The 18,095-nt window shown below is 33.9% G+C and overlaps 1 protein-coding gene across 1 annotated transcript; it reads left to right on the top strand.

The window, feature by feature from the left end:
• Nucleotides 1-1,084: 1,084 nt before the first annotated feature.
• On the top strand, nt 1,085-14,713 carry LOC149793445 (immunomodulatory peroxidase-like). The gene is made up of 14 exons (XM_089967439.1): nt 1,085-1,213; nt 1,678-2,129; nt 3,426-3,552; nt 4,623-4,837; nt 6,365-6,541; nt 7,209-7,248; nt 7,651-7,769; nt 8,325-8,426; nt 8,901-9,017; nt 9,263-9,726; nt 10,516-10,715; nt 11,262-11,428; nt 12,454-12,559; nt 13,891-14,713. The coding sequence occupies exons 1-14, from the start codon at nt 1,203-1,205 to the stop codon at nt 14,201-14,203; spliced, it is 2,610 nt and encodes an 869-aa protein (XP_089823565.1). The 5' UTR covers nt 1,085-1,202; the 3' UTR covers nt 14,204-14,713.
• The last annotated feature ends 3,382 nt before the right edge of the window (nt 14,714-18,095 follow it).

Below are 18,095 nucleotides of genomic sequence, written 5' to 3'. Positions count from 1 at the left end.
TAAAAGTACTTGAAGGAAAATAGTATGAATATAATGAACATATTACAAATTCCTGTTGAATTAAAAACACATGATCACACACACACAAATACATGTGTGTGTGTGTGTGTGTGTGTGTGTGTGTGTGTGTGTGTGTGTGTGATTTGGATTTGTAACGTAGCTTTAACAATTTTTCAGTCATATCGCTACGGTGTTTACAGTGTTACAGTTTATATTTATTTCTAGCACTGGGGCATCATGCTGCAGACACGTAGCTTGATGTCCCGCCCAGTCACATTATCCTGACACCAGGCCGACCGGAGCGGTGTGCAATGTGCAAAGTATCCGTCTAAATTCTTCCTGAATCTGGAATATTTAGTTGGAACTATTAAGGTATGCATGCACAGTATCTATGAAATAAAATATCCCATAAAATATATCAAATCTCTATTAGATTGCCTAGTGGTGAGAGGATCCGCCTCGGATGCGAGAGGGCGTGGGTTTGACCCCTGTCCTAGTCATACCAAAGACCTATAAAAATGGTACTAATAGCTGCCTCGCTATGCGGTCAACGTTAAGAGGCAAGTGTTAGGACTGGTTGGTGTGGCACACAGTGCTAGACATCACTTAAAACTGCCACACTGCAAAAATTGTTAAAATTCAAAAGACAGACAAACACCCAATTTATATATCCATATAGTGATGCACTTACATAACATACAGTACTCGATCTGTATTTGGTACGTTTCTGCCCAGTTTTAATTAGTTACTTTAGCCTGGCACTCCGAAAGATGTTTAATAACTTTGTTAGTCTTGAAAATGCGTGTTTGTTTACGTGTTGTATCTCGATAAAAGGGTCCTTTTTATCTCGCAATATCAATCGTCGATCGAGCAGCCAATGGGGGTGTTTTAAAACAATGATCCGTACACAGTACTTCCTAGTGATATTCACTCGGTCGTGAAACAAGAAAGGGTAGGTATGAAAGAAAACGGATATTCTTTAAAAAGGTGAGTGAATGCCTAAATTGTACGCCTTGTCCTCATTGATCTAGAAGATCCGGATTTTAAAATTATTCGGTAAGAAAATGCCAACTCATAAACATTTTTTTGTTCTAACTCAGTATATAAGCAGGAACATTGCGTCCTAACATCAAATAAAAGATTGAAACCAGCGTTGACACCTGATTTGGAAAACTCCGAATTATCGTTATTTGTGTTCCGACATGGGTGAAAGGTACATTTCAATAGTATACAGTAAATATAAATGATCTTTGCATCAATCATTTATTTAAATCATTTTAATTGTTTTCATACGAAAAGATTGTGCTAAAACTAATGTATCTCTTATATCATAAGCATTTGTCATATATTACAGAGACATTGTACATCAGAATCAAGAGGTTGTTTTGAAATCAATAAGCATATATGTTACTCACCGTATTAACGCATTCAATATGTATATTTTCATACAAAATAATCCATATTGTTTCTTGAAGACCCTAATTTCACACACACATATATATATATATATATATATATATATATATATATATATATATATATATATATATATATATATTAGCATGCACACAGTGTATTTCATTTTGTAAGCAGTGTATTGCAATTTATATGAAATCATGGAATTAAAGAAATCCTTGGGTGGTGAAGGTATTGAAGATATATTACTTATATTTTCAGGTTGGAACGTCTGATGTTTCCTTTACTACTTGGAGTTTTGGTGTCATTAACATGGGCGGAAGGAATACGGCAAGTTGAGGAACACATTGAACCTTTGGATCCTTTCGATCCCATTATCAAGCAACCCATCGAACCATTGGATCCAATCACCAAGCAACCCATCGAACCATTGGATCCAATGACCAAGCAACCCATCGAACCATTGGATCCAATCACCAAGCAACCCATCGAACTATTGGATCCAATCACCAAGCAACCCATCGAACCATTGGATACCACAACCCAGCCAATTGACGACTTAGAAATAACTCTTTTTCAGAAAGTGGATGTCACGCCTGAAGAGCAAGCTAAGAAAGACGCCATCCTTGAAAGGATCGTGTCAGAATCTCTGTCCACCGTAGAAAGAAATATTCAGGCGGCTGACGCTCAAAACAAAGCGTTTTTCGATCAGGGTGTGTAGAGATTTACGTATTGTATTTTTAGTATTCATCCCTAATTACTGTCTGGAAAAAGTCGTTGTTATCTATATCACAGATTTGTTTTACGTTGATCAACCTACTGCGTCATCATTTAGCAGGAGTGAATTGTATTGTTCAATTTTCAGAGTTCCAGAAAATATAAATTTTGAATGGAAACAAAGAGAATGTAATGAATCAAATTTAACTTTAACAGAATTATAGTATTACTAATTTATTGTAAAGTAACCGAAGTTAATGACAAATATGGAAAAAGCATTGGTTATATTAACTAAAGCATGGTAATTTTTCAGTTTTCTTTACCTGTAGGAAAAGTTAAAAGGATCACACGTGCCGAAACATAGACTCAGTGTTCACATCACATTTCTTTTGTTTATGTTGTAAGACGAATTAGAAGAAATAATATGTGATCAGTTCAAATAAATGTAGCAAGGCTAAATTAATTCCATACGAATAAATGTCATTATAAAAATGTATAATATTGAATTATAGAATTATTTTCGCAGACACTATCAACAGTAAATTAATATAGAATACGCAATTGAGGACCTTTTGCAAAAGATAGAATTACATTAATAATAATAGTGTTTGTTGGTAATAAAGGCCACTGGTCTATGATACATATCCATACATCATGCGGTACAAAAAGATGCTATAGTGCGTAACAAAAGAACATCATATGTTTTGGAAATAATATACATGAAGGCAATCATTATTGCATTTTTCGAATTGGGTGAGATACAAGTATATACTGCACAGTAATTAGACAAACGAACTTAAGTGTAACCCTAAAACGTGCATGGAGACTGATCTAAAGTTTTATGTAGCAAGAGTTATTGATAAAACGGTGTCTCTAATCTGTTAAGTCTTTCAAAATAAACATTGCTAAATTAGCCATCAGAATTTTACTAGTTATAAGGGACCAAAATTTTTCTCAAGATGGATTTGTATATACAAAGATGAGTAAATATATTCTTCGTATTTCTCCATATAGCGGACAAGCAGTAATCAAATGGAATTATTTTCGATGTTAACGTTACAAATTTGACACAATCTTTCCTCATAGCAAATAATAATAATAATAATAATAATAATAATAATAATAATATTAATAATAATAAATTAATAATAATAATAATAGAAATAACAAATATAATAATAATAATACATTTATACTACTACTACTACTACTACTACTACTGCTAATAATAATAATAGCGAGATTATTATTATTATTATTATTATTGTTATTATTATTATTATTAAAAACAGGCATCGACAAGGTAGGGGTAAGGAGTACGGATTTCTTCGGACCTCATATGTTAACCAGTCCTCAAGCCATAAAAATAGGCTCATCTGGAAAGCTTTTTACAGGAGTATCCAAAGCTGCAGCTGAGAGGTTAGTAACAAAAAAGGCAGATATCGAACCCAAATTATTTAACATAAGACGCTTCTCTTGACAAATACACTTCTTAGACAGTAACTCGTTTGCTGAGATATTCAAGAAAAATAATATCACTACTACCACTACTACTATTCTACTACTTATTCTACTAATAATGCACGTTTTTAATACAAATACACACATACAAATGAGAAAGCCTTGTTAGAGAACAAATATTTTGTAAATGTTACTTTTTGGAAAGATTACAACATATTTGCATTATGATCAGATCAGTACCCCATCTTTCCCATAACCCTGGAATGGACTTGGGTGGTAACTCGATCGATTAATACATCCTGACAAAGTGAAGTAAAAGAATTATTAAAAGTAAAAGAAAGAATCAAACACGGAATAAAAAAGAGTAAATAACGGTAATTAGTTGAAAATGTGAAACCCGATTCACGTTGTTACAGGGAATTCAATTATTAAGTAATATAATTCCCTGTTGATAGCAAAGTGGCTCCAGTTCTCTTGGAGAGTGACTGTTTTTTTTTAGCAAGCCAACCAATCTATTTTAAAATTCCTGTGTTTGTAGTAAGAATTACGCTGCTGATGCTTATCCAGTTTACTGATGTAGTCAGGATAAATAAACGTGTTATGGTATATACCTGGTTAGTCAACGCACTTTCAAGTGCAAAGTAACGTTAGCCATTAATGCAATGCTGGTATGTAATCAGTACCGAGGCGATTTTGAGACTTGCAAAGCATGGATATAAGCTACAACGAAAAATGTTTAATTTTGTATGAATTTCTGTGAAATGAGCTTTGATTGAGCTCATACTTTAAGATACAATCAAATGTTCCTCTGAGAATTTCCCAAGTATAAGCATGAGTCTCTCTTGCTATTTTAAGTCCCTTTGTTTCTTTCAATACGGCTTTGCATTCGGGAATGTAGAATATATTCAGTGCATCTTCCAGCATATCGTAATATTACAATGGTCCAAGTGATAGGGTATTGAACGTTTAAAATCTTTAAAAAGAATGAAGGACTTGCTTACTTTGAGTTTTTGTTTTTCAATTAACAGGTTCAATATTTCAAAACAGAACATCGAAGAACAATTGTCCAGGCAATTACCAATTCTGAGTGGATTCTGTGATTTCTCAGTACTTCCGGACTGTACACAGGCTGCTTCCTCCCGATACAGAACTATAGACGGTTCCTGCAATAACCTGAATAACAGACTATGGGGCCGATCGTTCACACCGTTCGAGAGGATGATGCCAGCGCTTTATGACTCATGTATGGAAAGTTATTCACTTCTTATGTACAGTTAGTCAGAATTAATAAACACGTAATGTGACGTTTTATTTTATGTTAGACCGTGAAGTGCTGGATTTTCCAAGATAAATAATTTTGATAATTCACTGCTTGGAATACCAGAAATAAATGTTTCACTGTCCGGTCATTATTCATCGATAATGTCAACTCATTTTATGTGTTCTCTTGGTCTAGTGGTGATTATGGCAGACTCGCACGCAGAACCACGTTTGTGTGCATGTGTGTTGTTTTTTGTGTTAATTATTAATAAGAATTACATTACTACCAATATAGACAAAATACAGCAAAAAATTAAAAGGTAAACAGATCGATAAAGTAAAAACAATCTGCTAAATTAATTTGTTATACATCTTTCTAGCCAATACGTCTAATCATAAAATAAGAATAACATTTGCCTGCTCTGAGTGAATTATGGACATACTTCATCTCGTGGGTGAAAATAAATCAGGTATTTATTCAGAAAATCGCAAGCATTCCTCTATTGAGAATAATACACTTTTCATATACTCAGTGAAATAAATATCTGTTATTAGTTTGATTAAAGCAAACATCATCTTAGATTTTAATCGATCGGGAATAAATATAATTGCTCCCCTCCACACCTAAATAGCAACGATGTCAAATAGAGAATAGGAGAAGAAAGGGAATGCAGTCTTGACCTTCTAATTTATGCTCCATGTGGGCGTCCTGAGTTTCAGAATTCGGATATATATAATCCTCTTACAATGGATGGAAAGGTAAAGTCACGAATGGACAGATTGTGTGATGGACACGAATCAGAGTACGAATATCCGAAAATGGCTATATATTTCACTTTCCTTATCCATTGTTTAATTTGAATCATTTACAGAGTCTTAATTACGAGTACCTTATTTTATCTTAAGACGGAGGTCAAGGTTATTAGATTAAAATTTTGGTTGTGGCTTTGTCACATTAAGCAAAAAGGTAAGGAAAAGTCGCTGCTGAACTAAACCTTAACTATAATTTTCATAGTATGCAGCTAAACATTTTAGATCAGAAAATATATATATATATATATATATATATATATATATATATATATATATATATATATATATATATATATATATATATATATATATATATATAGCAGTTGAGTTTAATGTACAGAATAGTTAACGCAATATACCAGTAAAAATCCTAGCTCAGAGAGGAAGAGCACTAAATCGGAATGTTGAGACAAAATTATGTTGTTTTTTTTTTTTACACCAAAGAGCAGTGAAAATTAGGATTCCATGTGTAAAGATATGTTATTTGGTAACTAAATGCATACATGATACCATTGATATTTATTGAAAGAAAAAAAGGCTTATAATGAACAAGTATGCAATCAAATTATGGAAGCTAGAGATCACTTAGGGTTTTAAAATTGCTCTAACCCCATTCCGTAATGACATCACAAAAAATACCACGAACCTAATTTGGATGACAAAATTTTCAAAGTTATTCAACCATCTTCAATTATAGTTGATCAACCAAGGCAAACCAGCATGTTCGCAGGACCTCTTCCCTTGGCCCGTAAGATAAGCTCACAGTTCCATCAGCCGAGTCTCATTGGTCACTTGATGCCAGATCTAAGTCATATGACCATGGAGTTCGGACAATTTCTGAGTCATGATATTCAGCGGAATGCTTTGTCTACAGGTATTATTATTATTATTATTATTAGTAGTAGTAGTAGTAGTAGTAGAAGTAGATGTAGTAGTATCTTCACCTCACAATTTAACTGGTTGCATTGATGAACGCATGTCCCAATGAATTATAATGTGAGTGATCCATTCATACTGCTCTTTCGGTGTAAGCCGCAGAATTCAGGAAGAATCATAATTTGTGAACTTTTGTAATCAACTACAAGATGTTGCCCGGAAATTGGAGATTGATGTTAATAAATCCCTTTTATTGGTATCATATAATTTCCTAATGTCCTCACCATGTATGCCGTTCACTGTCAATCTGGATATTTGTAAAATAAAGGTAATAAGTCTGATCGAATTGTTAGTTAGAGGTTGAAATGCTTTATGTGGTGTTTTGCCGCATTTCTATCTCTGCGTCATAATGTTATTATCTCAGATTGCTTTTTGGCCTGCAGGATGTTTACTGTCAGATGTAGCTAGACGTTGTAAACGATGTTTTCATTTTCATAAAAGGGAAAGACCAATATTTCATGACATTGCTCTTCAATTACTTCTGCGCAGTTTCTGACATAAAATACATTCATTAGGTTGACTTGTCTCTAACACTCAGGTTAATGCTTCATAATGGCATGTTAAACATATTTTGTTTAATTATTTCATTATTTATTTTTTTCAAGGTTACGCAGGGTCCAACATCGACTGTTGCCAACCCAACAGGTAATATATACATCATTGGTCTTCAGTTCTTTTTACAAAATGAATTTAGCAGTTTTCAGTGTTACACGAAATTTAGGCTGACTTCCAAAACCATTTTTTATAAAACAGATTCTGAGAATAATGCATGCGGGTGACATTTATTCTATATTCTCGCAAATGAGATAAGTAATAGACGATATATTCGAAACTCATGTGAGAAATCATCCTTGTGTACTTTACAGGTGATACATTTTATAATGTATGTGTCATCTGTACAAAGTTGAATTTAAACCAGAGCTCCTCATCGCTGTATACACGCATATATACATACACACATACACTCACGCTCTTCCGTATATCTTAGATTGATTTCGTAATGTGTGTATTACAAATGCACATTATTGCTATACTTTCTTTTCCAAGAGGTGATCCTTGCTTTCCTATTGAGATCCCCACTGATGATCCCTATTACTCACAGTTCAACAGGACATGCATGAACTTTGTCAGGGCTCTTCCAACCCCAAAACTAGATTGTTCTATGGGTAAGTCACTTGTTAGATTACAACAAAATTTAATTCTCTCCTTAACCTTTATAATGTATTTACGTCAGAAATAAATAGACTTGCATATAAAAGTGCACATCATATTCAACAGTAAATGAATAAATACCTAGAATTCATAATTATAGAATATTTGGTTTAGCTTTATTCAAGTGAGACTGCAAGATAATTGCCACAGACAATGTAAATTGACAAAACCAACGGATGACAACAGATCAAGGTTCATTAACTCCTATGCTCCTGATTGCACTTGTATGTTATCATAACTGGTTTAGTACAATATTTGAAAATGGCCAAAAATGATGCTTGTGTGTGTGCGTGTGTGTGTGTGTGGGTTCATGAGGAATGGTCAATAGTTAGACCTATCAAAGACCAGGTTCATACTTAACAACCGTGACCATTGCTCGTGGAATTATGAATATTACAACCGATCATGAAGCAAGCGAAAAAGGCCAGAAATGCTGGAACTATGGCATTTATTACTGATGTATGAAGTAAAGTCTGATTTCTTGCATACATATTGATTCTTTCATACAGGTCAAAGACAGCAATTGAATCAAAATACTCATTATATCGACGGGTCCCAGATCTACGGATCAGACGTACAGGCAAGCAACTCCCTTAGGACATTCAGTGGAGGTAAATAATAATAATAATAATAATAACAATAATAATGCCAATAATAATTTCTGTTGATATTACACATTAACAAACAACGAGCTTGGATTGTCTCATTTCCATGTAAAAGAAACGGTCTCTGTTCAGTGAAATCCTGTTACGCTTAAACAAGAATTGATCACCAGATGCATACATTTATTAAATCCGCTGCGTACTCGGGACTTGTAATTAATTTGGAATTATTCCATTTAATGCTCTTTCAAATCCATGTGACATTTTTTATGAAAATGATAGGAATAGAAATGATTTAGATTGCTATATTCAGCATGCAAAAGTAAGATCAACTGTTTACTTTTGTATGTGCATTCCTCAGCGTTATATGATTTACTTAAGAGTGATACGCGAAATACATACAATTTAAACATTTTTTCTGAAGAACTCAGATTTTCTTGTGTTTTTTTCGTGAAGATTATAACAGTCTTTATTTATGTGCAGGTAAACTTCAAACTGGAGCGGATCCTAACATTCCAAACCTGCTGCCAAAGGACATAAATAACAACGCCAATTGCGTTTTACCCCCGGCCAACTCAAACGTCAAGTGCTTCTTAGCTGGTAACAGCAAAATCTGTATCTATCTAGCTGATATGTCAATCTATCTATCTGTCTACCTATCTTGTTTTTTTTTTTAATTTTGGACTGCCCATATAGAAGTAGAATCAAGTTGGATTAAATCTTTACACTTTGTCTCAAAAATCCTTTTACGACATGAACATCGTACATATTGTCTTAACAGAAGATTGCTTGATCCACAAAACATGAATTCTGTTCATGTATAAAACTTTAGATCGTCATTTCAGGGGACGTTCGTGTCAATCAACAACCGGCTCTCATCTCACTCCACACAATCTTTATGAGGGAACATAACAGAATTGCTGCAGGACTCTTAGCTCTGAACAATGGATGGTCGGACCAGATTATATACGAAGAAGCCAGAAAGATCGTTGGTGCCATTCTCCAGCACATTACATACAAAGAGTTTCTTCAAGATATCCTCGGCGACGCCATCATGACTTCTTATGGACTCAAACCTTTGACAAGTGGATACTTCAACGGGTATGACAGTAGTGTAAATCCGGCTATTAAGAATGAATTTTCTACAGCCGCATTTAGATTTGGTCACAGCATGGTCCACGATTCACTGAAGTACAGCAACACATCTCACTTGTTCAAAGATATCTTTCTCAAGCCTGACTTAGTGTACGATATGGCTGGAGGAGTAGATAGCATCACCAAAGGTCTCACAGACTCATATTCTCAAAAGGTAGGAAACACTCTATTAATCTTCAAGTACCCTTTTCCATATAAAATACTCTCTCGGGTTCCATGTAAAGTACTCTGTCGGGTTCCATGTAAAGTAATCTGTTGGGTTCAAATGCGACTTTTTAAGTCTTTAATTTTTATTGACGTTTTAAGTGTGATTCCCACGTTATTATAAAAAAGGTTTTAAGCTAGAATGACTGAGAATAATCACATCATAACTCACCAGCGGAAGAAATACGATCCGATTGACGTTGTGTTCCATATTTATGGTTGACTAATACATACGAAAGATGCCAAAACAAACTTGCGAAACACAAATTCAACATTGGGATCTGACTTTTTGTACTGACAACTACAAGTAATTCTTTGAAGGAGTACGTTATTTGTGCAAACAAACTGTCCTTTCAATAAATTTGTAATATGTAACAACAGCAAACAAATAGAGCCAATAAAGAACATTTTTTCAACTTTCGTTCCTTGTAATTTGTTTGATCTTTACATGCGGAACACACAAGTAATTGTGAAGCCTGATATTTAGCTTCAAAAGTCTCTTGTCTAGCGGATGAAAACGTTTTGGTGACGAAAGGGACTCGTTAATTATCCCATAGTAAAAGTGAATGTTTATTGGAGCCAAATGAGGTGTAAATAAATGCACATTGAAGCCCAATATAAACACAAACAAATGTCACTTGATGCCCGGTACAAATACAAATGAATGTATCGTTTAACTCAATACAAATATAATTGAATGTATCTTGAAGTCTGAATGATGAAGATTATAATTTAACAGGTTGATGAACGCTTAAGCCACCAGCTTACCCGTCATTTGTTTGAGCAGCAGCCAGGGTTTGGAGGTGACTTGGCTGCTATTAACATACAGAGAGGGAGGGATCATGGCATCCCGTTCTATCTGCTGCTCAAGGCAATCTGTAGCGTCAGCGGCACCGTCCACACTCCAACCGTCTGGAATGTGCTCAACGCTGTCTATCAGTAAGTCAATTTGAAATGAAATTTAAACAAATGATTACCTTAATATATGTGGATCCTTAAACAACGTATTGCTAATATGTCATTACTTATGAGCTAGTGATTAACGTTTTGTTGAGTTTGCAATGTATTATATATTCTAGATCCATACATAGTTTCAAACGTCGCAGATCTGGAACGTTATATAAGGAAATATATTAACTCATACAATATGGAGATTACTTGATATTTTTTTAGATCGAATACATTTTTCTGCATCCAAAGAAGGCATTGTTATAAAATTTCGATCCGATTAATGGGGGACTGAGAATCGGAACTAATTCTTTTGTATCTGTTCCAATGTTAGGGATCTAACCCATCGATGGTACAGCAAAGTGTATGTGTCTGGAACAATCTTCTAATCTATTCCTTGGTTACATCCAACTGAATCGAGTGTATACTGTTTTACTTGGACACAGGTGCCTGCTGCAATTGTCTTGCTTGAAGACCATAAAATATACTCCAAGTTGATATTGTTGTTGTTTTTTAGGGTTGTTTTTGTCTTTCTAGGACACAGTTTGACATCGACCTGTTCTCTGGAGGAGTTTCTGAGAACCCTGTTGCTGGTGGAAAAATTGGGCCAACGTTTGCATGTATCATTGCCAAGCAATTTCAATCTTTGAAGAAAGGAGATAGATACTACTACGAAAATTCTGGTAACCAGGCATTTGCATCTGGTAAGTTAAATATCGATAGTGTAACGTAATTGGTCAGCTTCCAATTGTGTTGTCACTAGTTTTAGAATACGTTGGAAACAAGTATAGAATATAAACTATTGTTGAATGAGCCACTGTTTCATCCAACAAAAAACGTAACATCGTCATTAAAAATAAAGTGCATGCAGTTAGGATGCCAATCCCTCTACCACCAGCTTTATTTGTATTTTGTTTCTACTTCATTTGTAAAGCAACAACTGGAACGCCTTTGTATTAGAATAACCCAACATATGTTATAAGAAAAGAAAGCTTACATCATAGTGTTTTAACTTGTCCGCTGATTATGAGCATTGTTGCTAGAGTGGCCATACTCTGGCCAAAGTATAAAAGTTTTAGCCGCTCTGTCAATTTCTAATTGCTGTCGATGCGAAGCAGGAGTTCTACCTGACCGGTGGATAAAATATTAGTAATCGTGCGAGTATGACTTAGTAGAACGTATAGAATAACAACAGATTTTTTTCGTCATTTTTACGTTTAATTTACATACTATGTTTTAAGGGGAAGCTTATGTTCCGGCTAATAAACCTAATAATCTTAATGCAAAACGACGTTAAAAATGTAGTAAAGACATTCGACTTTAAGCGGCTATAATGACAAGATTATGATACAAGATGCAGGCAGTTTGTGCAATGTTCTTGCAACAAAAGTTTTTTTAATATAAATCAAGGATGTAATTAAGAAACATCGATTCATGAGCCCTTTAGGTTACCGATGAAGATATCCTCACGGCTGCTAGATGTTTCTTGCTTAATTTAGTGGAAAGGTGGAAAGAGAGAGTGATATTGATATACTGAGCTTCATTGTCATTTGTCATCACCTCCAGCATTATCTTAATTCTGTGATTGACAACGTACTTTGTCTAGAGTTAAATCAGTAGTACTACATAATGTCGTCTGGATCCGTTAGACATATGTGTGCTTATTCGTATAAATAGTTCCATTTTGTTTCCTAAAATGTTCATTTTTTTATTATGTTATCTCTTCTAGCACAATTAGACGAGATACGAAAAACAACCCTGTCAAAAGTCATCTGCAGAAATACAGGAATAATATCTATCCCGACGAACGCCTTCGTTAAAAACACCGGTCCCAGGTATGTACTTTACTTTGCCCATGGGAAAATCCTTTCCAAAATGGAATAAAAACTAACGAGTTTGTAAAGAAAACCTAAGGATCTCACATTATTTACGAGTTAAACTACAGTCTTAGACTTTATCATCTACACAGAAAAGACTTGATTTCTTAGCTAGAATAGAAATGCATGCAGTATATTATCCATACTCGTTCAGTGTCACCTTATTGTCATTATATACCGATCTGGTGGTGATCGATTTGTGTTTAACGACCTATCAATATTTAGATTATTATATCTTTTGTAGACACTTTATTTAAAATATCTTGCCCATGAATATACCATGGAAGTAGACATTGATTCCTCAATGCAGGATTCGAACACTAATTCACCAAGTTGCAAAGCTGGAGAGCTATGGACCGATTTTCTTCTTATATACGTATTATTACAATTTTGTGCTCGGTATATGTATGTGTATGCCCCATAGAAAGGACCATATAGGATTCACGGTACTAATTCAGTTCCCATAGTAAACCTATGGAAACACCATGATATTAAAACTTCAATAACTTTAAATTTCTGAGTGCTCATGATCAACCTATATTTATCAGCATAGATGGAACCCGGATGACGACTGCTGTAAAGAGAAAAGGATATAAGCCGCGGCATTTTGTGGACCTACATGTGTTTGAAACATGTGCTTTCAATTCCGCACCAAAGAGTCAGGTGCTAATTTCAGTAATGAGTGTTCCAAACTCAAGACTGTTAAAGGACTGAAATTCCATCAAGAAAACAATGTCTCTATTTTTTAAGTTACAACTAGGATAAGCTCTCAAAAGACATTTTTCCAATAAAATAACTTTTATTATAAACTAATCCTGGCCACCCAAACCCATATATACTCTATTTTATGTTCACCCATTTCCAGGCTGGTACCCATTTTTCCATACAAGTAGTACCGTGTGTCCTATAATCGTGACAGTGAATTTAGAACAGAGATAATTACCGGATATGCCATATCGCCTCTCATGAATGCATGAATCAATGAGATCAATCCTATTTTAAGGATTAGTGCTTAGTCGAGATGGTATTGTGGTTGGTGCGTGCAGACAAGGCAATGGATGCCGTAAATGGAGGAAGCGACTTTCATTCATAGTAGGGGATGAATTATAGCTTTGTATTAAGAAGATAGACAAAATATGTTAGATGATTGAAACGTTTGTTCACTAGGGACCAAGAAAATCAGTGAACAAGAGTTCTGGGTTACCAAGTTGCAAATGATACTTTCTCCTTGCATTCCTCTTTTCAAGCACATTAACAAAACATCGTTGTTCATATATTTCTTTTCTCAGCAACCCCATGATGTCCTGCAACGGTGTCTCTGATATCGATTATGACCAGTGGAAGTGTGGCTGGTCTAATTGGGGACCATGGACAATATGCGAAAACTTCATCCGGTTCCGTTTGCGCACATGCAGACAGCAAAAGCCCTGTGACGCCAATGTCTGTATTGGAAATGCTTTCGAAGTGCAAATGTGTGGTTCTTACAACAAGGCGGATATATCCAGGATTCAGGTCCTCATCCAGAATTTAGAGTCAGTACTAGCTGGGCAACAGAAAAATACTGGTGTTGTTGACATCGATACGGCTCAGAATGTACTCTAGAAGTTTTCGTCGCAAAATGTATTATAAAAATTTGATATAGTTACAAATGTTGCCTAATGAGTAATTCTTATTGACAAAGAAATATTAAATAATAAAACTGATTTATCTAATGCAAACACAAAAAAGAATTAACAACTTTTACGCATTATATAACGTTATTGCTTATGAAGATAGCCTTGTGTAATGGTAATGTGTAAAAACGAAAATCCAATAAACAAAGAGTTATCTAAGAGAGTAATCTTAATGCTTGTGAACGAGAACCATGCCATTATTGTACAATTAATTTTGTTGTACATTAGTTGTCCTTTTGTTCGGATGATATATATCAAAGTTGTCATTTTTCAACCTTGCAGTTTACATTTCTTAAGAGGATATGCTACTCTATTGTTAAATGCTTTTCTCTCACTATTTAATATTTTCATTTCGATTTTGTGATACGTTACTTTCTTTATATGTCTTTTTATGTTTGCATTTATATATGCTTACATTATATCACATTTCTAGTAAGAACATATTCTGTCTTTTGTTTGTGAATCGAATTACACGATCTTAGGAAGACATCATTTAGATCATGTGTACAAGCTTCTTAAACTTGTGGGGTGTATGCGGTTGCAGGATTTACATAACAATATAAAACACCGTTTATTAAATCAAACGCTGAAAACGATTTGAATCAGACGGAAACTTTAAACGGCACAATTCGGCATTCCGTAAGGTCTATACTTTAACATCGTGACTTGTAACAAATTCCAGTATATAATGTTACGAGTCTGCGCTCTTAAAATAAGTAACAGAAAAGAGTGAAAGACAATAAGCTTTGTACAGTTTAACAAATGATTTAGTTCCCTAGAATACAAAGTGAGAATGAGAGAAGAGAACTTACGGAATTGCGAATTAAATCCTCCCCCCCCCAAAAAAAAAAAAAAAATCCAAGAATTACGTACACAAGTCCTAGTAATTAAAGTCATGAATTAAACTCAGCAGAAGTCCCGAAGAAATCCAAAACTGAAAACGATGACGTGTCTGTTATAGTTTATAGAGTGTTGTTGTATCAACAGTCTTTTGTTGAATCACAGTAATATAATTCCAGGTTTGAATGCAGTATAAATTCCAGTGAATGTCTCTATCCAAGAATTTTATCAGAGCATATTTGTATTTCCAGAGACAATAGTCACTTGAATTCAATAATTTGAACAAAAATTGTTCCAGCCCCAAACTACTGTTCACAACATTTAATATACAAATTGAAAGTGCTACATGTTTTGCAGGACATATAGTTCTTTACTTGACCTCAGGTCACAATCAGCATGTTCTAAAAAATAACATTACCTAAATGAAAATAACATTCCAGAATGATCCAGATGTTTACAAAACAATAACCTGGATTATCTTTAATTCACTTAGGAAATTCCAAAACTTTGACTCAAATAAACATAGTCACTTCTTTTATTAGCAATGATCCTGATATTAAGCACATACACTGAGAGAATAATTTAGATATGTATTAGTTGTTTACATAAAATGTAATAAATAAAATTCAGTCAGGTCAAGCAGAACTGAAGTCGGTCTTGGACAAGGTCAAGTCCAGGATACAATGTAACATTACAAAAGCATAAAATGAAATAAATTGTTTTTAAAACTAACAAACAAATAATTAAATTAAATATACATAACAACAATGTGATACAGAAACATCATAAAACATCACGTAATGATTGATTATAATTTATTTTGCGTCTACTTTAAAAAATAAATGATTAGAACAGAAAGTGGGTCAAATGAGAAAACTAGCAATATATCAATACATCTAGCAGTGATTTGTCGTTAACATAAGTATGGGATTCAGATCCAGCTGAATACAAGGACGAAAAATATAAGTATAACAAAGCAGTCTCATTAGTTTACCATATTTCTATATAAAACATACATACATAGATACGGCCTCACTTTTTAGACACACACACAAGCACACACACACACACACACACACACACACACACACACATATATATATATATATATATATATATATATATATATATATATATATATATATATATATATATATATATATATATATATATATATATATATATATATATATATATATATATATCTATATATATATATATAGATAGATAGATAGATAGATAGATAGTGTAGGCTTGTAGGAAGGCATTTGCCATGCTCATCAAATCATAAACTCTTTTCATTTGAAGCATTCCACAAAATTATTAATATTTAATCCTTTGTGTGATTCAGTCATTGTTAATGAAATTAATTCGTTTGCAGATCAGAGCAAAGGTTCTTTGTTATGGTATTCAAATTCTCTAAGACTATATAATAAACGGCACCTACAGCTACTTCAGTTACAATATAGTTGTTTCCTGTCATAAACCTCTGCAGCAGTCAAATCTTGATGTCGGTGTTGGTTATACACATTCGTAAGAGAAAAGGGAACTTGGCAAGGAAATGCCCGTCAGCTAATGAAGTAATCAGAGAGTAGTATCGTTATCTTGTGAAGTATTATTTTGCACTCGTTTTGCGTTCGTTTTAACCCAATGTAGAGACATGACTTTGAAGTTATTAGTGATTTTTTTTTTGTATCTAAGTATATTTAATTAACCTGCAATTCAAATGTCATGATGGAAGTTTGAATAATTTTGTTCATTTACTATATCCTCTAAGTTCTTTACTGTTTGTAGTGCTAAAAAGCTTTCTACAACTCATCTGGCTGTTCCTGAAACCAGCCCAATCACCAGATATGTGTGTGGATTCAAAGTGAATTTCATCACCACCATCCGTATACATACTTGTTACGTTTGGCCTTTTAAATCAAAGCATCGATTATATATAGAATTTCATTTTAACTTCAGCCAGTATAATTTTGTACTTATCTTACTACGGCATTCATCACATGCGTGTTACATTATGAAAACGTCGTAGACATGGATATTCAAAACAATTTGGCATATCATCAACTTGAATATGCAGATATGTGATCATCTTTAGAAGCTGGAGTTTCAAAATATTTCATTTCAAAAGCTCCATTGATATATTAAACCATTTATATCATTACTTATATAGCAACATCCATCATTCATTTTCGTTACTTAACAAAAAAAAAGGAACGAACAGTTAACAACTGGAGAAAGTATTAGGTTTGGTAGATGTTTCAAATGATCTGTACTTTACACTAACCAAAGAATCCAAACAGGAATTAAATACTGATATTGCAAATGGAACATACAAGAGATAATCTATTAAAAATGTTGCAAAAAAAAAATGATGGAAGAAAAGGACGAGAAGTATTTGAAGATGTATGAAATCTATGCAAAGGCTAGAGCAGCTACAATGTAAAAATCACTGTCCGGTGTCATAATTTGTAATATTAACATCATTACTGGGGCTCACCAGCAGAATTTTTTTTTTTTTTTGGGGGGGGGGTGCAGATAGGGGACAGACAAGTAGTGGTCAACTATTAAGTTTTACGGATGTATGCTAAAACATGTTTATATGTGAAATCCGAGGAGAGGGCGCACATGAGTCGATTCAAGAAGGAATGCTCCTGATGTTCTGGAGAAAATATATAGGATATACAGCCTCATGCAGGTAGGAGTGCACAACCACATACATGTACGAAAAAGAATATCATTGTTGACTCGAGTGGAATCGTACTAGCATAGTTGTTACTATTTTCCATTCATGAAATCAATCTAAAGTAAATATGTATATCTCCATACACGTTTAAACTTTATTTAAAAATACAATTTAAAAACAAAATGAAGAACAATCCCTGTAGAATGATTTGTCCGACGAAGGTACAGAATAACAAGACTTAGCAATGCCATAATTTAAGGAATATTTGTTCATTAAACATGCAAGTAACTTT

The sequence above is a fragment of the Sinohyriopsis cumingii genome, chromosome 8 (genome assembly GCF_028554795.1).
Source record: "Sinohyriopsis cumingii isolate HCF-2022 chromosome 8, ASM2855479v2, whole genome shotgun sequence".
In the NCBI taxonomy this organism is placed as follows: Eukaryota; Metazoa; Mollusca; class Bivalvia; order Unionida; family Unionidae; genus Sinohyriopsis; species Sinohyriopsis cumingii.
The sequence above is the reverse complement of the archived record's forward strand: the minus strand, read 5'-3'. Positions and strand labels throughout refer to the sequence as shown.